We start from the raw sequence: 24908 nt of genomic DNA on the forward strand, positions 1-24908 counted from the left end.
TTAGTTGCTCTGTGGCATGTGGGATCTTCCCGGACCAGGGCTCAAATCCATGTCCACTGCATTGGCAGGAGGCCCTTAACCACTGCGCCACTAGGGAAGCCCCTAAAAATTTTAAAAGAGTAAAACTCTTTGCATCAAGTAAATTTTGACACACAAACATTATAGAAGATGAAATAATTCTGTCACATATTCTTTTAGCAAAGCAGAATGGTCCAGGTTCTTGCCAAAAATACGTGATGAAGTCTTTCCTGTTTAATAACTAACTGGATGACGATACCACATTTCCTTTCTGTCCTTAGAAATATATTGTTCACTCATCTATCTTGAGTTTGAGAATATTCATCTAGGATATTGTCAGCCGAGGACTCATAGTCAGAGATTTTGCTTGTATGATTAATTTCACATCTTTATTAGGACCTAGAGTGTAGCTGTCTCTGCATTTATCTTTTGATTCATTTAATAATTTTTTTTTCTTTTGTGGTACGCGGGCCTCTCACTGTTGTGGCCCTTCCTGTTGCGGAGCACAGGCTCCGGACGCACAGGCTCGGCGGCCACGGCTCATGGGCCCAGCCACTCCGCAGCATGTGGGATCTTCGCAGACCGGGGCACGAACCCATGTCCCCTGCATTGGCAGGCGGACTCTCAACCACTGCGCCACCAGGGAAGCCCTAATAATTTTTTTTAAATAAATTTATTTATTTATTTTATTTTTGGCTGCGTTGGGTCTTCGTTGCTGTGTGCAGGCTTTCTCTAGTTCTGTCGAGTGGGGGCTACTCTTCATTGCAGTGCGTGGGCTTCTCATTGTGGTGGCTTCTCTTGTTATGGAGCATGGGCTTTAGGCACGCGGGCTTCAGTAGTTGTGGCTCGTGGGCTCTAGAGCATGGGCTCAGTAGTTGTGGCGCACGGGTTTAGTTGCTCTGCGGCATGTGGGATCTTCCCGGACCCGGACTTGAACCTGTGTTCCCTGCGTTGGTGGATGGATTCTTAACCACTGCGCCACCAGGGAAGGCCCATCTAATAATTTTGACACAACTTTCTCTGTCACTTTTCTTTGTCAGGAAATGAAAATTTCTGAATTCTCAGTTGTGCTCAATGAAGCCTAAAAGCAGGCTGCAATATTTGGGGCAATGCAAGGAGGGGTGACAGCTTATTTTACAATTCTATCATTCTTTTGTTGTCTTTGTATTTTGATCTTTAGCATAGTTGGGGATAATTGATAAGGAATGATGAGTAATAATGAATTCTAGGATAAGAAGATCACAAAATGTTTCAGTATATAGAAAGAAGATCCCATAATGTATCTTAGGTTTATGAAAGAATTCAGTGGACCTATATGGTAATTGCAAGATAATGTAAACTTCATTCTATTTTTCAAAAAGTAAATTTTCTCTTTGTTCTTAGGAAAGCCTGTAGGAAGAAAAAAGTCATGAAATATCAATCCTTACAAATAGAACTGTTTTTAAAAAACTCAAAAACTATAATTGATTCCATTGAACCCAAATGAACCCCAAGGGTTAATGGTATCTTTTTTTGTTTGTTTGTTTGTTTGTGGTACGCGGGCCTCTCACTGTTGTGGCCTCTCCCATTGCGGAGCACAGGCTCCGGACGCGCAGGCTCAGTGGCCATGGCTCACGGGCCCAGCCACTCCACGGCATGTGGGATCTTCCCGGACCGGGGCATGAACCCGTATCCCCTGCATCGGCAGGCGGACTCTCAACCACTGCGCCACCAGTGAAGCCCAGTGGTATCTTTTGATTAATAGAAATTCTTGATTTTTTTAATTTAGTAGTCTAATTTATTGATCTTTTCTTTATGGTTAGTGCCTTTTCATGTGCTGTTTAAGAGATCTTTGCTTACTCCAAGGCCATAAATACATTATTGTATTTGTTTTCTTTTATTGTTTTACCTTTCTATTTTAAAATCAACAATCCATATAGAATTGATTTTTCTGTTAATGTATAGTATGAGGTAGGGTAAAGTTCATTGTTTTCCATATGGCTATCAAGTTGACCCCAGTACCATTTATTGAAAAAGCCATCCTTTTCTTACTACTTTACAGTGTCTCCATCATAAATCAAGTGACTATATATGTGGATTTGTCTGTGGACTCTGTTACTTTGGTTTATTTGTCTATCCTTGCACCACTGTCAAATAGTTTTAATTATGTAGCTTCATAATAAATCTTGATATCTCTTAGTGTAAGTCCTCCAGTTCTATGTTTCTAGATCAGGGATTTTCTGTGAAGGGCTGAATGGTAAATATTTTTAGGCTTTGTGGGCCATGTTTGGTCTCTGTCAAATATTTTTCTTTCTTCCTTTTTTTCTTTCTTTCTTTTTTAACCTATAAAAATATTTTAAAAGTCAGTCTTAACTGGGTTTGGCCCTGGGCCGTAGTTTGCTGACCCCTGATCTAGATTGTCTTGACCATTCTTGGTCCTTTTCTGTTTCCCATATAATGCTTAGAAGCAGCTTGTCAGTTTTCAAAAAACCGCTGGAATTTTGCTGAACATTGCATAGACTCTATTGACCATGTTGAGGAAGAACTGACATTTTAATAATATCAAGGCTTCTGATCAGTTATACCTATTTTTGATTAGTTTTAGGATTGGAATTGTGACCTCTTCCATTCTGTAGCTGTCTTACTAGGTTTAACAAGGGACTATGAACACTATAATTTTTCTTAATGCTTCCATTTGCCATGGCTTTTCCTGTTTATAGTGATTATTTCTCTTCGGAATTTTGATTTTAGGATCTTGGTTATACATATTAGAAAATGGCATTATTTCACATGAAAACTAAAAGGGCAGGAATTTGATTCCAGAATTTAAAATCTTGTAATTACCGTGGTCTGCTGATGTGAATGTGTTTATATATTGTGATAATCAGACATTATCTTGTTTAAGGGTATTTGTATTTCTGCATCCCTCTTTAAGTTTTTGTACCCAATTTGGAGTATATTTTTTGTATCAAGTTTTGAAATTTTTATACCTAGTTCTAATGGTTTCATACCTAGTTTTAGGGATATTATTTTTTAGAAGTTTATGAAATACCTAACTGTACAAGCAGAAATTTTCAAAATATTTAAACACCAGATATTTGTCTTTTTTTCTTTTCATCTAACCAACGTACAATGCGTGTGTTTTTGTGTGGTTGTATTTAGTGAATGTATACTACGTTTGTACTTTATTTCCAGTACGTTTTTATACGTTAAAAAGGCCATAGTAGTTCATTGTGTTGATGTAAAGATGGCTTATTTTCGTACATATGTTTAATATGAGTATCTCTTAATATATTTATTCCAAAGTCCTAAAAGCTCTTTACTTTTATAAATCAAAAAGGTTTTGATAGTCTGACATTTTTAACATCCTTGAACTTTGAAAAATTTGAAGTGCAGTATTGATAACTAATTTCCATTTATATGTAGTGTTGAAAGTATATTTCAATTGGTTTAACATATTCTGACTCCCCAAATAAAAATAAAATGATGACCCTTGGCTCCTGGTCAACAATTAAATCTAAAAGCAAAGCACCCTACCTTTTCATAAACACTGCATATTATATATGCAGGCATGAGGCTTACAGAAGTGAGTTCATTACGTTTTACAACTTTTCCGCCATGTTCACTTCTTCTATATCTTCACACCTTTTAGTGCCTCCTGCTTTCTTTATCCTTCCCTCTGGCCTTTGCATATGCTCTTTTCCTTGTTTGGAATCCCCTTTCTGTCATTTTTTGCTTTATCGATTCCTACTTTTCCTGCCCTGGGGATGACACTTCTATAATTATGTGTCGAGATCTTTCAGTGAGTCAGACATTGGGGATACTTAAGTGAGCAAGACCAACATGCCCCATATTTCTCGAATTCTGTTCTAACTGTTGATTTACTTGTTTCATTCTTCTTATGGACTGTGAACTCCTTGAGGCTAGGTATCAGTTTATTTCCAGCACTAACACAGTACATGACAATTAGTAGGTGTTCAATAAATGTTGCTTATGTCAGAATGTCTTAGTTATGGGTAAAATTCTCAAGGCATTCACAGTTTAGTTGGAAAGCAGTTCATTCATATTCAGAATTTGATTATAACACTAGCTAACATGTTGAAAAGTGTTCTTATACTGACTTGTGTATTATATATAGTCTTATCACTTATATGAACTAAAAATTGCTGAATTCAATACAAAACAGATGACTTTACATATCTTTAATGACCTAAGGTGTTATTTCAGACACTTTGAATTAATAAATGTAACTTCAAGAAAAGGAACCAAATCATCACAAAACCTGAAATGGTATACTTTTTTTCCTTCATAAATATGTGGTCTTTATCTTTAGCATTGCAGCGTACCTGTTTTTGGGGGGGCTGTATCACGCAGCTTGTGGGATCTTAGTTCCCTGAACAGGGATCAAAGTGGAAGCTCAGAGTCCTAACCAGGAGTTCCCTGTGACATAGTTTTGTCAAGCACCTGGTCAGCTCCTTTCCTCTTTGTCCAACAATAGCTGTGTCAAGCCTTCACTATTTTGCATAGACCATCTGTGCTAATGCTGCTTTCTCCGTCTTAGCAAACATTATTATTTCTCTTTGTATCTTTCATTTAGCTTCCTGCTTCACAGAGAGAATCAAGGCTTTCAGGCCCAGTGAAACTCACTTCCAGGCCTTACCATTACTTAAGTTGCCATCCTTATCTTTCTTGTAGTCTCAGAAGAAGCCCTTTTCCTGGTTAGGGCTAACACTCTCTGTGTGTCTTTTAAAGAAATACATTTTACATTTTTATCAAAGTGATACATACACATAGTTTTTTAAAAATCAAGATAAACAACCACCCACTGCCCCAAACCACCCTAGACGTGTTTCCTAATGACATCTTTTAATTCTTTAGCTGTTTCTTTTGGTAGTTACCTTCATATCACTAAATAATGTGTTGCTCCTTTCTTGACTTATACATGTATACTTATACATTAGATACTACATGTTTACTTCCTATTCTGATAGATAAAAGTTTAGTTCTTATACTGTTCTCTAACCCCATCTGCCCAATATATTTATTTCATTCAGTAAATAATGTTCATAGAGGCAAGCGGTGTACTGTGATTACATTTCCTTTAGCATAATAACTTTTTTAGAATTTCCAATTGCCTTTCTTCTTGCAACATCTTTTTAAAAAAATATTTTATTTATTTATTCGGCTGCATTGGGTCTTAGTTGTGGCACGCAGGGTCTTGTTGCAGTGTATGGGCTCTTAGTTGTGGCACACAGGCTTCTCTAGTTGTGGCACACAGACTTCTCTCTAGCTGTGGCATGTGGGCTCTCTAGTTGTGATGCGCAGTCTCAGTAGTTGTGGCACGCGGGCTTAGCCCCTGGACCACCAGGTAAGTCCCTCTTCTTACAGCATCTTTAAAATAATCCTCCAACTCCAGTCTCAAAAGCAACATCTCTTTTTCTCTTGAGATCTCTCCCCCAGATTCATGCATTCTCTTGCTTTTGCCTGGGCTGGTTGGCTGGTTTGCTGCTCTCAAGATCTGTCATATGGCTGTTACTCCAGCATTTCCCTTGACTCTCCTTCTAGATTGGATTCACTGTTTACTGAATCTCATGGCTTCCAGTTTGTGGTTTAGTGCCTCCTTTTCCTGGAGTGCATGCTCAACTAAGAAATTGTGGGTTGGAGTTTCCTGAGCCCTTGCATGCCTGAAAATGTTTTAATCTAACCTCACACTTGATTAGTAATTTGGATATGTAATTTGAGGTTGAATATATTTTTATTATAATTTATGTAAACTAAAAAACAAAAGAAAACAAAAAGTTTACCCATTTTTCCCACCTCCACACCCTGCCTCTGGCAGCCATCAGTCTGTTCTCCATATCTATGAGCTTGGTTTTTTAATTAATTAAAATTTTTTTAAGATTCCAAATATAAGAGAGATCATACAGTATGTCTTCCTCTGACTTATTTCACTTAGCATAATGCTCTGCAGGTCCATTTATATCGTTGCAAACGAAAAGATTTCATTGTTTTTTGTGGCTGAATAATATTCCATTGAATGTATATACCACATCTTCGTTATCCATTCATCCATCAATGGACACTTAGGTTGTTTCCATACCTCATCTATTGTAAATGATGCTGCATTGAACATGGGGTTGGGGGGAGGTGCATATATCTTTTTGAGTTAGTTTTTTCATTTTCTTCCAATAAATACCCAGAAGTGGAATTGCTGGGTCATATGATAGTTCTATTTTTAATATTTTGAAGAGCCTTCATACTGTTTTCCATAGTGGGCTTCACCAGTTTTCATTCCTACCAATAGTACACAAGGATTCCCTTTTCTCTGTATCCTTGCCAACACTTGTTATTTCTAGTCTTTTTTTTTTTTTTGCGGTATGCGGGCCTCTCACTGTTGTGGCCTCTCCCATTGCAGAGCACAGGCTCCGGACGCGCAGGCTCAGCGGCCATGGCTCACGGGCCCAGCTGCTCCGTGGTATGTGGGATCTTCCCGGACCGGGGCACGAACCCGTGTCCCCTGCACTGGCAGGGGGACTCTCAACCACTGCACCATCAGGGAAGCGCCATTTCTAGTCTTTTTGATAATAGCCTTTCTAACAAATGTAAAGTACTATCTCATTGTGGTTTTGATTTGCATTTCCCTGATGATTAGTGATGTAGGGCATCTTTTCATGATGTCTTCTTTGGAAAGACATCTGTGTATCTTCTTTGGAAAGACATCTGTGTATCTTCTTTGGAAAAATGTCATTTGTCTGTTGGAAAAGTGTCTGTGATCTTCTGCTCATTTTAAAATCATATTGTTTCTTTTTTTGCTGTTGTATGAGTTCTTTATATATTTTGGAATTAGCCCCTTATCAGATACATGATTTGCAAATATTTTCTCCCATTCAGTAGGCTGCCTTTTCATTTTATTGATGGTTTGCTTTGCTGTGCAGAAGCTTTTTAGTTTGATGTAGTCCCACTTTATTTTTGTTTTTGTTGTTTTGCTTTTTTTTTAAGTAAGCTTTTTTAAAATTTTTATTTACTTTATTTATTTTTGGCTGCATTGGGTCTTCACTGCTGCACGCAGGCTATTCTCTAGTTGTGGCGACCAGGGGCTACTCTTCGTTGAGTTGTGTGGGCTTCTCATTGTGGTGTCTTGTTGTGTAGCGCAGGCTCTAGGTGCTTGGGCTTCTGTAGTTGTGGCATGCGGGCTCAGTAGTTATGGCTTGCAGGCTCAGTAGTTGTGATGCATGGGCTTAGTTGCTCCACGGCATGTGGGATCTTCCCAGACCAGGGCTCAAACCCACGTTCCCTGCATTGGCAGGCAGATTCTTAACCACTACACCACCAGGGAAGTCCCTGTTGCTTTGCTTTTGGTGACAGAATCAAAAAATCATTGCCAAGATCTATGTCAAGGAGCCTACTGCCTATATTTCTTCTAGGAGTTTCATGGTTTCAGGTCTTACACTCAAGTCTTTCATCTATTTGTTTTTCTTTCATCTATTTTGAGTTAATTTTTGTGTATGGTGTAAGGTAATAGTCCAGTTTCATTCTTTTGCATGTGGCTGTCCAGTTTTACCGATACCATTTATTGAAGAGACTATCCTTTCTCCATTGTATTTATATTCTTGGCTCCTTCATCATGAATTAGTATAAACATGGGTTTATTTTTAGGTTCTTTATTCTGTTCCATTGATATGTGTGTTTGTTTTTGTACCATACTATTTAATACTGTTTATATACTGTTTACTGAAGTTGAACATAATTTAGGATCAGCGTTTAATGTCAAGGTTTTAGGGTCAGCGAGCATTCTCTTTTCTTTTTTTTTTTGAGGTATACGTGCCTCTCACTGTTGTGGCCTCTCCCGTTGCGGAGCGCAGGCTCAGCGGCCATGGCTCACGGGCCCAGCCGCTCCGCGGCATGTGGGATCTTCCCGGACTGGGGCATGAACCCGTGTTCCCTGCATCGGCAGGCGGACTCCCAACCACTGCGCCACCAGGGAAGCCCCCTCTTTTCTTCTGTTACCTAGTGTAGCTGTTGTACTGTTTTGATTCTTTTCCTTTTTAGATGGTTTCTCCCTACTGCCAGAATCTTTTTATTTAATCCGTTTTCTTTTAGTATTTTATAGTGGTTTTTGTTTGTTTAGTTTTATTGACTGTACTGGATACTTAGTGAGCTGGGCCCTTTCCATCTGGAGATTAGAGTCTCTTAACTCTGGGAAATTTCTTTGTCCTATTTCTTCATTTATTTATTTATGTACTCTTATTTTCTGTTTTTATCTTTCTGGAACTCTTCATTTGTAGGATTTGGACCTCTTGGATTGATCATATTTGTCTCTATTCTCTCTCATTTTGTTGTACTTTCTGAGATACTTCTAATCCTTTTATTGCGTTTTTTTATTTTTATTTATTTATTTATTTATTTTTTATACGTACAACACCCTTCAGTGCTCACAGCCCACAGGTAAGGAGGCTGGGCAATGGTTCGAGGCTGCAATTTACTCTGGCATGGGTACACTATGAGAGGCCCATAGAGAAGGACCCGCCATAAATCCATTACCATGCTCTATTGCGTTTTTTTAAATTTTGAGAATTAAAAAACAGTTCTACAGTTCTGGTTCTGATCCTTTTTTTTTAAATAAATTTATTCATTTATTTATTTTTGGCTGCATTGGATATTCATTGCTCTGCACAGACTTTCTCTAGTTGCAGTGAGTGGGGGCTATTCTTTTTTGTTTGTTTGTTTTGTGGTACACGGGCCTCTCACTGTCGTGGCCTCTCCCCTTGTGGAGCACAGGCTCCGGACGCACAGGCTCAGCGGCCATGGCTCACGGGCCCAGCCGCTCCGCGGCATGTGGGATCTTCCCGGACTGGGGCATAACCCGTGTCCCCTGCATCGGCAGGCACACTCTCAACCACTGCGCCACCAGGGAAGCCCAGGGGGGCTACTCTTCGTTGTGGTGTGCATGCTTCTAGTTGCAATGGCTTCTCTTGTTGCAGAGCACAGGCTCTAGGTGCCCGGGCTTCAGTAGTTGTGGCTCGCGGGCTCTAGAGCGCAGGCTCAGTAGTTGTGGTGCAGGGGCTTAGTTACTCCACGGCATGTGGGATCTTCCCAAACCAGGGCTCAAACCCATGTCCCCTGCATTGGCAGGTGGATTCTTTTTTTTTTTTTTTTTTTTTTTTTTTCCGGTACGCGGGCCTCTCACCGCTGTGACCTCTCCCATTGCGGAGCACAGGCTCTGGACGCACAGGCTCAGCGTCCATGGCTCACGGGCCCAGCTGCTCCGCAGCATGTGGGATCTTCCCAGACCGGGGCACGAACCCGTGTCCCCTGCATCGGCAGGCGGACTCTCAACCACTGCACCACCAGGGAAGCCCGGCAGGTGGATTCTTAACCACTGTGCCACCAGGGAAGTCCTGATCCTTTTTTATATATAGCAAATTGTTGTCAATTTACTGATACAGTATCTTTAAGAATGTCTCTGAGGATACTAACTTGAGGGTTGTTTTTTTTTTAAGTTCTTTTCTGTTGTTTTTTTTTTTTTTGCATTATGTCTGTTTCCTCCAGATCCATGTTCTGTTTATCTTTGGTCTCTTCTTTTCATTTTGGAGACATTTCTCAAATACATTGTGATCTCTGGTTGTCCATTTATGTTTAAGAGTGGGAGACACTGAAGCTGATTGGGAGCTCTGTGTGTATGTAGAGGGCTAACCAATTGTCAGACTTTGCTTTAGGTGATAGGGCAAAAACTGTGCTAACGCTACGGGACTCTCAAATTCAGGCATTTAGAGACATTCAAGACCAGGGAAAGGCTGATCAGTGGTTCTGAATATAGATTTTAATTTACATAATTTTAGCCCCAAGTCTTACTTGTCTTTCCCCAGCATCCCTGGATTCTGAGAGTCCTGATCCTCTCTGGGTTTCTGTGGGCAGGCCAGCCCCATTTTGATTGTATCCTTCTCTGCTACCAGCACTCTAAACTGCGGCTTCTTCCTGTTCCATATGTTACCACTCATGTTTGTTCTTTGTCTTCCAGAATTTAAAAACAAAATTCTCATCTACTGGTAGCCCCTTCTCTCTGTTTATAGTGACTTTATGTATTTTTATTTTAATTTATTTATTTTTAAAACGTTATTTATTTATTTATTTCTGCATTGGGTTTTCGTTGCTGCGCGTGGGCTTTCTCTAGTTGTTGCGAGCGGGGGCTACTCTTCGTTGCAGTACGCGGGCTTCTTATTGCGGTGGCTTCTCTTGTTACGGAGCACCGGCTCTAGGCACGCAGGCTTCAGTAGTTGTGGCTCTTGGGCTCTAGAGCGCAGGCTCAGTAGTTGTGGCGCATGGGCTTAGTTGCTCCGCGGCATGAGTTTATGTATTTTTTAATTCCTTGCGATGACTCTATATAGTGTCAACTTGGCTGGGCTGAAGTACATTTTCCAGCCATGTTTCTTTCTTTCTTCTATGTTTCTTATTAGGGTGGGTCACAGGGGAGATTTTTGTATCTAACATGAAACATTTCTCCCTGGACAACCAGAAATTTTCTAACCCTTTCCCCAGAAAAGATTATAAAGCCCCTTTTTTGTCTTTGGGGAAATCGTCATTCTCCCTAGCTGGTTTACATCCCCTCTTTGATATTCTGTAACTTAAATTCTGAGATATAAAGCTAGCTAGTACTAATACATCTTATGTTAGATGATAAGGAAGAAAAATCAATCAAAAATATTTGACTAATAAATATATATTTAAACATTTAATATCAAACGTTAAGGAAGAAATATTCGTAACTATCACAGCCCTTATTTCAGCAACTGGTCATGTAATTACAGTTGGTATTTATAACTTGCCTTCTTCCTCTACTTAATCCATATTCCCTTTGCTCTCAGTGAGCACCTCAGCTGGTCTTGGTTCCTTGTCTGGTGGAGTGACCCAAACCTTCATTTTTGAAAGGTTTGAGCTATTCTCAACCCTGCCTGAATTGAGTTATTGTAGTTTTCTGTTGACTTTAATCACAGGACATGGAAGTACTAAGGGGTGTCCTAGAGGATCTCCTCCATTCCAGACATACTCCTCACCCTCACTGTGTAGAAATAACCCAATTTCCCCTTGAACGACAGGATTAATCCCCCCCCCAGCCAGTACAATAACTCCCTTTTTTGCTTGTTGATTCAGAACCTAAAGTGGCCAGATGGCAGTCTGAACTGGAGTTTAATAGAGTCATTGTTGTGTCCCCTGATAGACGCATTCTCCCTTTGAAACTAAGACTTCTAGATCACCAAAGACTGATGTCACAGGGATGGGAAGTTAATATTTTGCTGAAACCGAATTTATTACTCTCATTTATTTCCCTAACAAATGAAAGAAAAACCCTTCTATTTCTCATTAGAGGCATGAAAGGCATCACCATCACCGAAGCCAAAAACCTTGGAACCATCCTAAATTCTTCCTTTTCCATTATTTTAATCCCACGTGTTAGAAAATTTATCAGCTTTACTTTCCTTCACATCTCTCACTTTTACCTCCTCCTTTACATCCTCAAATCAATCACTGCCTTAGAACAGACTTCACCTTCACTTACTCAAATTGTAGAGACAATCTACAGTTAGCTTTTCCCACTTACCCATCTACTACTTTTCTGCTAGAGAAATCTTTTAAAAATCACGTCATATTTAGTGGCTCTACGGTAATTTCCAACTCCTTACCCAGCTGAATTAATTCATCTGTTGTAACAGAGATCCAAAGTCACATGGCTTTAACACGTTAGAAGTTTATTCTCTCTCAGGACTTGTATGGTGGCTCTACAGTGTCAAGAATCCAGGTTCTTTCTGATTTGTTACTTTACCATCTCTTAGTATGTTGCCCTTATCTACACGGTTCAGGATGCCTCACCACCATGTCAGAGCCAGCATGAAAAAGAAAATGGTGAAGAGAAGGATGTGTTCTTCCCTTTAAGTTTACAACCTGGAAGGATGTGTAAATCATTTTCACTCTCAGCTCATTGGCCAGAACATGGATAAGAGTTCCAACTGCCAGAGAGTTTTGGAAAAAGAGTTTTTAGTCTGGCTGTCCTTATGTCTAGCTAGTAATGGAGAGGCTCAATTACTGTAGAAAAAGGGGGAATGAATATTGGAGGTGTACCAGTAGTCCATGCCACCGAGGTATACAAGGTCTTCTGGAGATTGACCCTTGCCTGCCTCTTTACCTTATCTCTTAGTGTGCTGCTTTTCCACTCCTTCTCCTTTCCTAGGTGTCCTAGACTTTGTTTCCTCTTCCTTTCAGCCATGCTAAACTGTTTGCCAAACATGCTATGCTGGTATGTGTTTCTCTGCCTTTCCTCATAATGCTTCCTTATCCTGAGATGTCCTTGCCACCCACTCCCGTCATCTCCAATACTCTCTGTTAACCTGATCTCTGAGAATTTGTTTTTCAAGAGTTAACTTAAGCATCTTCTATTATATAAAGCCTTTATTGGAGAGCACCACCTTCACCCTGGTAGAACTGACCATTCTCTCCTCTGTTGCCCTTATTATATGCAGATAGACTTTAGTCATTGTACCTTTTGGCAGTTATTTACACTTAGATTCTTTCTTTTCCATTGTAAACCCTTTGAGGGTAAAGAAGACATTTTATTCACGTATCCCTTGGATGTAGCATAGTGCCTGACAGAGGATATACACTAAATATTTACCGAATATGCAAGTGGGTCTATAGCAAAAATATCTCTGTCCAGATTTTTAAATGTCAGGGCATGCTCTTAAGGCATAGCTGGCTGCTGTTTTTTAAACTTTTGTCAGTTAGTCAAGATGATAATGTTAGCTCCAACAATATCTATAATCATCCTATATTATCTTGTTAATTGTTTCATATTTAGTTTTTAGTTATAATTTAACTCTAAAAGTACTCTCAGAATTAGCTACGGGACTTTTTTTTCTGTTTGAAATGAGTGGACTTTTCTGTCTACTAAGGCACAATATTTATAATTGCTTTTTAACAATTCAGCATATCCGTGACTTGCTGCAGGAGATTTGTCCTGAGACCTTCTGAGCTCTGCCACCTTAACATACTGGTTCTAAGATACAGATATCTCAGGGTTTGTTTAATGACCAAGAGTCATTTTTGTAAACAGATACTAAGGCAAGATTGCCTTAAATATTTTTACATGGAGAATTTTTTTTTTCTGCTTTACTGTCTTGAGTAATATCTTTTGTTTTACTTGTAGATTTGATGGTCCTCGAAGATTTGAGGATTTAGGGTCAAGGTGTGAAGGACCGAGACCCAAAGGGCCTCGTTTTGAAGGAAATCGCCCCGATGGGCCAAGACCCAGATATGAAGGTCACCCAACAGAGGGTGCTAAAAGCAAATGGGGAGTGATTCCCCGGGGGCCAGCATCTCAGTTCTATATTACCCCCAATACATCCCTCAGTCCTCGACAGAGTGGACCACAGTGGAAAGGCCCCAAACCAGCTTTTGGACAGCAACATCAGCAGCAACCTAAGTCACAAGCAGAACCAGGAAACAAAGAACCATTAGCAGACACCAGTAGTAACCAGCAGAAGAATTTTAAAATGCAATCAGCTGCATTTTCCATTGCTGCAGATGTAAAGGATGCCAAGGCGGCTCAGTCAAATGAGAATCTAAGCGACTCTCAACAAGAGCCACCTAAAAGCGAAGTCTCGGAGGGGCCCATAGAGCCTTCTAATTGGGACCAGAATTCTCAAAGTATGGAGACTCAAATGGACAAAGCCCAAGCTGTTACTCAGCCTGTACCCCTTGCAAATAAACCTGTACCTTCTCAATCTACTTTTCCCTCAAAAACAGGGGGGATGGAGGGAGGAACAGCAGTAGCAGCAGCAGCATCACTAACTGCAGATAATGATTTTAAACCTTTGGGTATTGGTCTTCCCCATTCAGAAAACAACCAAGATAAAGGCCTGCCTCGGCCAGATAACAGAGATAATAGGTTAGAAGGCAATCGCGGCAGCAGCTCATCTTACAGAGGTCCTGGGCAAAGCAGAATGGAAGACACACGGGATAAAGGACTAGTAAATAGAGGTCGAGGCCAGGCAATCAGCCGTGGCCCAGGGTTGGTCAAGCAAGAAGACTTTCGTGATAAAATGATGGGTAGAAGAGAAGACAGTCGAGAGAAGATGAGTAGAGGAGAAGGCAGCCGGGACAGAGGCTTGGTGAGGCCAGGAAGCAGTCGGGAGAAAATGCCAGGTGGTCTGCAGGGCAGCCAGGAGAGGGGTAGAGCTGGCAGCCGAGAAAGGGGACCACCTCGGAGGGCTGGCAGTCAGGAGAGAGGACCCCCTCGAAGACCTGGGAGTAGAGAGAGAGTACCACCCCGAAGAGCCGGGAGCAGGGAGAGGGGACCACCTCGAGGGCCTGGCAGTCGGGAAAGGGGTCTGGGAAGACCAGATTTTGGTCGTGACAGAGGTCCATTTAGACCAGAACCAGGAGATGGTGGGGAAAAAATGTATTCATATCACCGAGATGAGCCTCCTAGGGCAACGTGGAACCATGGAGAAGAGAGAGGGCATGAAGAGTTCCCATTAGATGGTAGAAATGCTCCAGTGGAACGAGAAAGACATGATGATTGGGATAGAGAGAGATACTGGAGAGAATGTGAACATGACTATCAAGATGATACACTAGATTCATATAACAGAGAGGACAGGTTTTCGGCACCATCTCGATCTCATGATGGAGATAGGCGAGGCCCTTGGTGGGATGATTGGGAGAGAGATCAGGATATGGACGAGGACTACAACAGGGAAATGGACAGGAACTTGGACAGGGATGTGGATCGGATTGGAAGACCTATGGATATGTATGATAGAAATTTGGATAATGAGTGGGACAGAGATTATGGGAGACCACTGGATGAACAAGAATCACAGTTCCGTGAACGAGATATTCCATCTCTTCCACCTTTACCACCCCTCCCACCTCTTCCACCTGTGGATAGATATCGGGATGATAGATGGCGAGAAGAAAGAAATCGAGACCATGGGTATGATCGAGATTTCCGTGATAGGGGTGAGTTGAGGATCCGAGAGTACCCAGAAAGAGGAGATACATGGCGGGAAAAGCGAGATTATATTCCTGACAGAATGGACTGGGAAAGAGAACGATTGTCAGACAGATGGTACCCATCTGATGTGGATAGACATTCCCCCATGGCGGAACATATGCCCTCCTCACATCATTCTTCTGAAATGATGGGGTCGGATGCAAACTTAGACTCTGACCAAGGCCTTGGAGGGGTAATGGTTCTCAGTCAGAGGCAGCATGAAATCATTTTGAAAGCTGCACAAGAACTGAAAATGCTTCGGTAAGTTAACTTAAGATCATTTCTTTTAGTCAAAACTGCATTCAGACTGCTCTTTTTAAAATGATGTGTTATATTCGAATGGAATCATTTTTTTTCAAGTTCTTACCACATGATTTTAATTTTAATTTCTAGTCATTGAGTGCTGTTTTAGGGTAGGATGGATATTTAGGAACTGTATTAATTAACTGTATTAATTATAAACTTACGTCCTGAAATATGAAAATTTGATAGCCATTCTTGGCTTTTGTAGATATGTTGCCGACGTGTCATGCCTGTGATTGTTTCAAGTTCAAACTTCAACTTTCCAGTGCTCTGGATTTCACAGAGCTCATACGTAGTAAAATCCCTTTTTTCCCCTGAGGCAGTTTGTTCTTTGGTATTAGATCTGATAGACTTCATATTCGGTAATCTTTGGTATAACTTTGGAAAGTGCTGGAAGGATTTATATTTTTCTCTGTTGAAGCTAAGAATGGTTTACCTGGAAGCAGCGTCAGATATATCTAACTATTGATTCTTTCTTTTTGGGATGTTTTATCTTTCATTATAACTAGAAGCAGGTATCTCTACTTGAGGATGTTACTTGTTTCTACATAATGAAATATTTTCTTTGTGAGATGGAGAATAGAATTTGGATTTCTTGATTTACAATCACCCAACTATGTATAGGTATCTACATAATGCTTCCCATTAGTAGCAGTAATAATAAAAGCTAACATTTATTGCATGCTTACTGTGTACCAGGAACTGTACTAAGTGCTTTGTATGTATTAATTCATGTAATACTTATACCAACTATATCCTGAGATGAGAATTTAGGAGTCCCTGACAGATTGCAATGAGAAATTACTTTTTGAGTAATTTCTTAGGAATTAGCAATGTTTTGTGAAAATAATGGTTAGTTTTTTATATATTCCAATGTATTGTGTTTTTTTCATTTTTCAATTCTGGTCTACATTTGTGGATTATGCTGACTGAAATTATAACTGAAGCTTTTTGACTAAAAAAGTATAATGAGGAAAAATACCTGTAAGTAAAGATGAAAGATCAGGTGCCTCAGGAAACAAAACAGATTTCTGTGGTCTATAGAAGATACACTCTAAGAGATTTGACTTTTCCAGATTACTCCTGAAGAAAGTAGTAAATGTGGAAAAAGTATGCTATAGAACATTTAGCTATTCTCTGTTCACCTTTAAATTATGGACACCTTTAATTTAACACCTACTGTGTGCTGGCACTGTGCTGATAATTTAGCATGTATTATCTCAATCCTCCTATCTCAAATCCCTATCTCAAAGGCCTGCAAAGATAAGCAGTAGTATTCCCACTTCACCAAAGACACTAAGGCTCAGAGAGTATACCACTTGGCTACTAGAATTGGTAAACCTAGAATTTGAACCCAGTCTGTCCAACTCTAAAATCTATGTTGTTTATGGAGAACACCAAGCTGATTGGTGTTACTAAGCTGCCAAGGTTTCTTTCCTTTCCTTTTTGAAATTTCCTTTTCACCCATTATTGCTTTGTATAGAAATGCTGGATACAAGGTGCCTCATCATCCTTTTTTTAAAGCTCTTTCTAGGCCACATAATAAAATAGGTGAAGTGATGGGTAAGAGTGGTCATAGTTGAATACAGGTCAGTCACGTTGTATTGGGAAAGTCATAGTATGATTTACATGAGGCAGAAAATAATATTTTTTTATACTTGACCCTTACTTTGTGTCCATTTGGGTCATTACACTTTACAAAATGGTAGGGAGAAAATTGTAAAAGGTCTGAAGAGGTTGTGGTAGATGTTGTATGTGTTTACTGTGGGCATTGTAAGGAAAAGTGAAGGGAATTTGACCAGTGATTTAAAGAAAAACTGGAAGAGTTATGTAATTACTCTTTAGGAGTATGAAGTGTTGTTTTTAAAGGTTTAGACTGACAATTGTTCTCAGTGTATACCGCAGGGGCTGTAAACTAACATGCCCACAAGAACCAGACAGGTAACTAAAATGAGTGAAAGTGGGCCAGTGTAACTCTACTGGGTTTGGTGAGGACTGTGGCAAATTGCTTCATCTAAAGCGGGCAGCCACTACTCCACTGAACTGATTGTTGGCATGTGGGAATGTAGGCCCAGTGTCTGCAGATCTCTTTAAAATTTGAATTTATATGGGAAAATGTATTATTTTGCTTTGTAAGTAATGGCAGCTGGCTCAGATTTTAAAACTAATATGGAAGCTAAATTTTAAAAAACCTTTTTATATATTCATATATATCCAAATACATTGATATTTGGCCTATGTGCCACCATTTTGCAACCTCTTATCTAAAGACTATTGAACAAAAAAAAAATAGCAAGAGAGATTTTTGTTGGATGAAAGAAAAACATGACAAGTAGGTGAGATATTAAAATAGACTAAAGAGGCAGGTTCTAGAATCGGTCCTTGAAGATCTTCAATAATTTATCATTATTTTATAGGTTGTAGGTGACTGATCAGTTAGCTCATAAAGGCAAGAGAGTATTACCCTGGAGATGCTTTATGGGCACTGTAGAGGGTTTGAAAAAAGGTTCTAGTTTCCTTTTTTGTTCTTCAATATTAATTATAGTTATTTAGGAATGGAGAACACATGCCTTATGTACAATGGCAATTTTATTTGTTTACAGAGAACAGAAAGAACAGCTTCAAAAGATGAAAGACTATGGGTCTGAGCCACAGATGCCTGACCATCTACCACCCCAGGATTCGAGATTGCAGAATACATCTTCAAGACCTGGAATGTATCCGGTATGGGAAAATATGTGCCCAGAAAATGAAATGGTTCTTACTTTGTATGTTTGTATGTCGTTTGATTTTTTTTTGTATTACAATAAGTATAAATTTCCTCTATAAAAAATGTAAATTTTCGAAAAGTAAAAAGCTAATGGTAATGGACCTTTGAAAATATTATGAGTATGGTCGAAAGTGTGACAGAAATGCTTTTTCCCCCAGGGTTTGATAAGTACACCAAGCACACCTGAACTATATATATGGCTTTGTGTTCACAAAATTGTCGAATTTTCTTGGTAATCCTTTTTGTTCAGATAGTCCTGTTTTCCATTTGGACAGTGCAGGGACTCCCTGTGAGCCCTGCTCATGTGAGCTTCGTAGTCTCCATGCCTCTTCAAGCTACTAGTCCTTAGCTAGGGAAAGGGTTGAACATCATGCCCCAGTTCAGGCAGTGAAGCTACGTTAAAGACTTGTGTGATTAAGCTCTCCCCTTGTTTTGCTTTCATTTTGTTGTTGTTGTTGTTGTTTTACCTTTAAGTCAGTGATGGGCTTTAAAAACGTTATCATGCAAATATAAGTGAGAGAGAGAAAAAAAACACTGCTGAACTATTTCATCAGATTAACTCTTCATTTCTTAATGTTCCCTTCCATCCTAATCTAACACACAACACTCAGACGTAATTGTTGATGTCAGCAACCACCATGATGTTGACTCCCCAAATCATATCTCTTGGCCTGTGTATGCATCCATCTGCCTACAGGGTTTCTCTCTGGGTGTGTCTCCTGCCAAACTCAACATATTTAAAATGGAGCTCATTACCATCCTCCATGAAAACTTGTTCTTTCTCCTCATTATCACCTAGTCACCTGAACTTGAAACCTGAAGTCAGCCCTAACTCTTTCCTCTGTCCTAACCTTCTGTGTTCAGTCATTCTGTTGATTAGTTTTACTGTCTTTTTAATATTGTTCAAGTATTCTATCCCCCACTTCCCTACAACCTCAGTTCTAGCCTTTGTCAGTTCTTGCCTAGATTATTTCAGAAACACCCTAATTCATCTCTCTCCATCTCATTCCCCTCTGATCCATTCTTCATTCTCCTTCCAGAGTGATTATTTTAAAAATATTTTTGGAATCAAATTTTGAGTTATAATTTACATATGTTTTAAGCCCACAGTTTGAGTTTCGAGAAATGTATACCAAAAGATAAAAAAAATTTCCATTGCCCCCAAAAGTTCTGTCATGCCACTTTGTAGTTAGGACTACCCTACACTCTACTTTAGGCAGCACTGATGTGACTGCTGGCCAAAATAGACATTTAATGTCTTTTTTTTTTGACTGCATTGGGTCTTCATTGCTGTGCGCGGGCTTTTTCAAGTTGTGGCGAGTGGGGGCCACTCTTCGTTGCGGTGCACGGGCTTCTCACTGCGGTGGCTTCTCCTGTTGCGGAACACAGGCTGTAGTCATGCAGGCTTCAGTAGTTGCAGCATGCGGGCTCAGTAGTTGCGGCACACAGGCTTCAATAGTTGTGGCATGTGGGCTCAGTAGCTGTGGCATCGGGTCCTAGGGCACATGGGCCCTAGGGCACAGGCTCAGTAGTTGTGGCTCATGGGCTTAGTTGCTCTGTGGCATGTGGGATCTTCCCGGACCAGGGGTTGAACCCACGTCCCCTGCATTGGCAGGTGGATTTTTAACCACTGCACCACCAGGGAAGTCTCCAAAATGGACATTTTAAAACATAAATCTCACCATGTGTACCTTGGCTTTAGAACGCTTCAGTATTCTTGTGTTCCTTTCGGGATAAAATCTAGATTCTTTTCCCTGGCCTTTTATGTTCTTCCTGAGCTGGCCCAAGCTCTGCTTACCATTACTTGCTACTCCCTCTCTTTACTTTCCCTCCACATGGAGCTTCTGACAATTCTGTAAGTGTGACTGGCTCTTACTTCTCCATGCCTTTGCATATGCATGTTGTTCTCTAAACCTAGAGTTTCTTTTTTTTTTCTCTTCCTGTCCTCTCCTCCAACTAGTTAATTGTTTATTTTTTAGAACTCATCTCTGTATCTTCTCTTCCACTTGTGTAAGACAATTGCCCTTGCATGTACGCCTGTAACATCTTATGGGCCTCTGTCAGAACCCTTATCATACTGTATTTGGATTGTCTGTCTTCTTGTCTGTCTTGTCTTCTGTCTTGTCTTGCCTTCTCTTATCTTGCCTGTCCTTCATAAGGATAGGAACTACATCTTTTATCTTTGACTCTCTTAGCAAATAGTAGAAGCTCTAGATTATAGATCCACATTTCTGCTTTATTCACTTGATAAATCAGTCATAAACATTTTAACATATTGCTACATGCTTTATATTTTTGATGCACAATTTATTAAAACTATTCCATTTAACAAAGTTAAACCTTTGTTTCTAATCTTTTATTAATACAATGTTAATAAATGTCTTTGTATCAAATTCTTATTTTTTTTAGTTTTAATATTTTTTATTGAAGTATAGTTGTTTACAATGTTGTGTTAATTTCTGCTGTACGGCAAAGTGATGCAGTTATACATATATACACATTTTTAATATTCTTTTCCATTGTGGTTTATCCCAGGATATTGAATACAGTTCTTTGTGCTATACAGTAGGACCTTGTTGTTTACCCATTCTATAGATAAAAGCTTACATCTGCATTCTTTATTTTCTACAAACCACTATGCATTATGCTTCAAATTCTTGTTTTAGATAACTTCTTAAAAGTACTTTTAAAGTCCTGTAGTGGTATACTTTAGTTAAAGAACGAGGACATTTTTAATGATTCCTTTAATATAGCCAACGGCTCTCTAAAATAGTTATATAACAACTATACTATAGCCTTGCAAGCATCAGCTACTTAATATTTTTGGAAGATTTAATATTTTAATAAAATGTTTTAAAATGTTTGGTAATGGGACTAACCTAGTAGTCCAGTGGTTAAGACTCTGCGCTCTCAATGCAGGGGGCCCAGGTTTGATCCTTGGTTAGGGAACTAGATCCCTCATGCTGCAACTAAAGATCCCGCACACAGCAACGAAGATCCTGCGTGCCGCAACTAAGACCCGGTGCAGCCAAATAAATAAATAAATATTTTTAAAAATAATAAAATGTTTGGTAGTTTTGATAATTAGTGAACATGAATACTTTCTGATAATTGTTAATTACATTTCTTATAAAAATCCTATTTTATCTATTTGACTCTTAAGGTTTTTCTTACGAATTTATGTTATTCTTAGTATGGTACAGATATTAATCCTTTCTCATGTAAATACTGTAGGAGTGTTCTGTTTTTCACAAATGTATGTATTGCTTTCACTATGTAATATGAAGAAAACACTTTTTTTTTTTTTTTTTGTGGTACACGGGCCTCTTACTGTTGTGGCCTCTCCCGTTGCGGAGCACAGGCTCTGGACGCGCAGGCTCAGTGGCCATGGCTCACGGGCCCATCCACTCCGCGGCATGTGGGATCTTCCCGGACCGGGGCACGAACCCGTGTCCCCTGCATCGGCAGGCAGACTCTCAACCACTGCGCCACCAGGGGAGCCCCAAGAAAACACTTTTTATTTGTAGACATAGTCCAGAATTCTTATGATATTTAAAGCATGTCTGGATAGCTATACTCCAGATGCAGTAGCTTTGTCATGTATAGGCATTTCCTTAATAGAGTTTAAAGTGCCGTAACCTAAAGTTTACCTTACATCATTTACCTAATAGTCATTTGTCTTTAACTCCAGCCTATAGTGGCCTCTTGTTAAATAATATTTCTTAAGTATTAGCCACAATGTAATTTTGTTACTCAAAAAGTTTAACACGCAGCCTGTGTATGAATAAATATACAAGTAATGTGTATTGTTGGCTTTCCAAGGTCTAAAGCAGCTGTCAATTTGTTTGTCAATAGAACAAACCAGAAACATAGAACTAAGAGAAATGGGTAAAGAGTGTTCGAATCAGAGATTTAAATTATCTCTAATTGCAAAGATTAAAATAAAATTTGACGATTGGGTTTCAGTATTAAGTAAATAGAACCTATCTGCCCAGAGATTCTACTGTTTCCTTAATATACATTTCTGTTGACATTTGCTGGTTGTCAGAGAGATTACTAAACGTCCCATTTGGTTTCTTTGTTTTGTTGTTTCCCGGTTCTGATGTTGTGTGTTGGTACCAGCCTTGCCACAAACTACTATTGTCAGTCAGACAATTAGATAGAAGTGAGGGAGCTAGCTAGAGTTTGTTTCTCTCACTGGAAATTCACTATTTTTGTGGAGGAGACAGGTTACCATAGTGAGGAGAGAGTTTATAGCAGAGATTCTTAACCGGCTGGTGAACATCAGAATTACAGAAGTTTTGTTTAATTTAAGCTAATGCCAGGACCTCACTCACAGAAATTCAGTAGGTTTGAGGTGGGCCTGGGATATTTGTATCAAATTGGCTAGCACCCTAATTTTTCTGGAAGGAGAAGAAAGAGGGTGGTTCATTGCAGGGAAGGGAGGAGGTGATAGTGTTGAGGGCATTTTTTTTTTCCTTTTTTAAACGAACCTAATTGAGGTATAATTTACATAATCTAATTTGCCCATTTTAAGTTTGTAATTCAGTGATTTTTAGTAAATTTACTGAATTGTCCAACCATCACCATAATCCAGTTGTAGAACATTTTCATCACCCCAGTAAGATCCCTTGTGCCAATCTGCAGTTAATCCTCATTCCTACCCAAGTCCTAGGCAACAGCTAATCCACTTTCTGTCCCTATAGATTTGCCTTTTGGGGCATTTAATTTAAGTGGAATCATACAATATGTGGTCTTTTGTGTCTGGCTTCTTTCACTTAGCCTAATGTTTTCAAGGTTCATCCATGTTATAGCATGAATCAGTACTTCATTTCTTTTTATTGCCAAGTAACAATCTGTTGTATGGCTATACCATATTTTGTTTGTCCATTCACCAGTTGATGGACATTTGGGTTATCGAATAATGCTGTTGTGAATATTTGTGTGCAGGTCTTTGGGGGGGGGCATGTTTTTCTTGGTTAGAGACCTAGGAATGGAACTGCTGAATTACTTGGTAAATTGAAGTTTAACTTTTTGACAAATTGTTAGACCATTTTCCAAAGTGGAAATTTTACATTCTTACTAGCAGTCTAAGAGTCTTTGTGTTTCTCTGCATCCTTGCCATCATTTGTTATTGTCTGTTTTATCAATCATAGCCATTCTACTGGGTATGAAATGGTACCTCATTGTGGTTTTAATTTGCATTTCCCTCATGACTAATGATGTCGAGTATATTTTCACGGGCTTATTGGCCATTCATATATCTTCTTTGGAAAAATATATGCAGATCTTTTGCCCATACTTTTTTTGACTATTTGTCTTATAAGAGATTATTATATTCTGAATACAAGTCCTTTATCAGATAGGTGATATGCACACATTTTCTCCCTAATGGTGTATTTTAAAGTACAGAAAGTTTTGAATTTTGAATAAGTTCAATATATCAAATTTTTCTTCTGTGGATTGAGAACCAGATTTTAATTTCTACTGATATGTGAAAACATGGTATGCTTATTCATTAAGTCATTTACTCTGTTCTCCAGCCTCCAGGGTCCTATAGACCACCCCCTCCTATGGGTAAACCACCAGGTTCAATTGTAAGACCCCCCGCTCCACCAGCAAGATCATCTGTTCCTGTGACCAGGCCGCCTATCCCAATACCGCCACCGCCACCCCCTCCTCCTCCGCCGCCACCTCCTCCTCCTGTGATAAAGCCACAGACTTCAGCTATGGAACAAGAACGCTGGGATGAAGATTCTTTCTATGGCCTCTGGGATACAAATGATGAACAAGGACTGAATTCGGAATTTAAACCTGAAGCTGCAACGATTCCATCTGCTCCAGTGTTACCACCCCCACCTGTTCACCCTTCCATCCCTCCTCCTGGCCCGGTGCCTATGGGTATGCCACCAATGTCCAAACCACCACCAGTACAGCAGACTGTCGATTATGGCCATGGCCGAGGTGAGTGAAAGTGGCAAATTTGTATTTGGGATTCTAAAGGAATTGTTAGCTTCAGCTTTGGCTTCCTTAAGCTTCACTCTTAGAGTGTTTTTATCCCTGACTTTGTTTACCAGACATATCCACTAATAAAGTTGAACAGATACCCTATGGAGAAAGAATAACTCTGCGTCCAGATCCACTACCTGAAAGATCAACTTTTGAAACAGGTAGGAGACCCAGAGAGATCAGTATTTTTAAACCTTTTAGGACCCAATTATCATATGATTTCCCTTTTGGTAAGATTATCTGGGCCTCCCTTTTTTTTTTTTCCCACTGTTCAGAAATAAAGTTTTGTGGGTTTTTTTTAAATTTATTAATTTATTTATTTTTGGCTGCATTGGGTCTTCATTGCTGCGTGTGGGCTTTCTCTAGTTGTGGCGAGCAGGGACGACTCTTCGTTGTGGTGCACGGGCTTCTTATTGCATTGGCTTCTCTTGTTGCGGAGCATGGGCTCTAGTCACATGGGCTTCAGTAGCTGTGGCACGCAGGCTCAGTAGTTGTGGCTCGTGGGCTCTAGAGCACAGGCTCAGTAGTTGTGGTGCACAGGCTTAGTTGCTCTGCAGCATGTGGGATCTTCCCGGACCAGGGCTCGAACCCGTGTCCCCTGCATTGGTGGGCAGATTCTTAACTACTGTGCCACCAGGGAAGTCCCAGAAATAAAGTTTTAATGGAACACAGACACACTCCCATTAGCTATTGTTTACAGCTGCTTTTATGCTAACAGACCAGAGCTGGGGTAGTTGTGACAAAGACTGTATGTCCTATAAAACATTTACCGTCTGTCCCTTT

At 39.8% G+C, this 24908-nt stretch overlaps 1 protein-coding gene across 5 annotated transcripts in view; it reads left to right on the plus strand.

Moving 5' to 3' along the window:
• YLPM1 (YLP motif containing 1) overlaps positions 1-24908 on the plus strand; it is an 82165-nt gene that overhangs the window by 26232 nt on the left and 31025 nt on the right. For 3 of the 5 annotated variants that reach the window (XR_014015374.1, XM_081228617.1, XM_081228618.1), the window contains exons 5-8: positions 13193-15304; positions 17950-18070; positions 23660-24080; positions 24194-24286. Coding sequence is in view for 4 of the 5 variants with exons in the window: in XM_081228617.1 (XP_081084743.1) it covers positions 13193-15304; positions 17950-18070; positions 23660-24080; positions 24194-24286 (2747 nt within the window). In the remaining variant the exon portion in view is untranslated. The remainder of the gene's footprint in view (positions 1-13192; positions 15305-17949; positions 18071-23659; positions 24081-24193; positions 24287-24908) is intronic. The other 2 variants (XM_081228619.1, XM_081228620.1) reach the window with 1 other exon arrangement.

The sequence above is a fragment of the Mesoplodon bidens genome (assembly GCF_964165515.1).
Source record: "Mesoplodon bidens genome assembly, chromosome: 3".
In the NCBI taxonomy this organism is placed as follows: Eukaryota; Metazoa; Chordata; class Mammalia; order Artiodactyla; family Ziphiidae; genus Mesoplodon; species Mesoplodon bidens.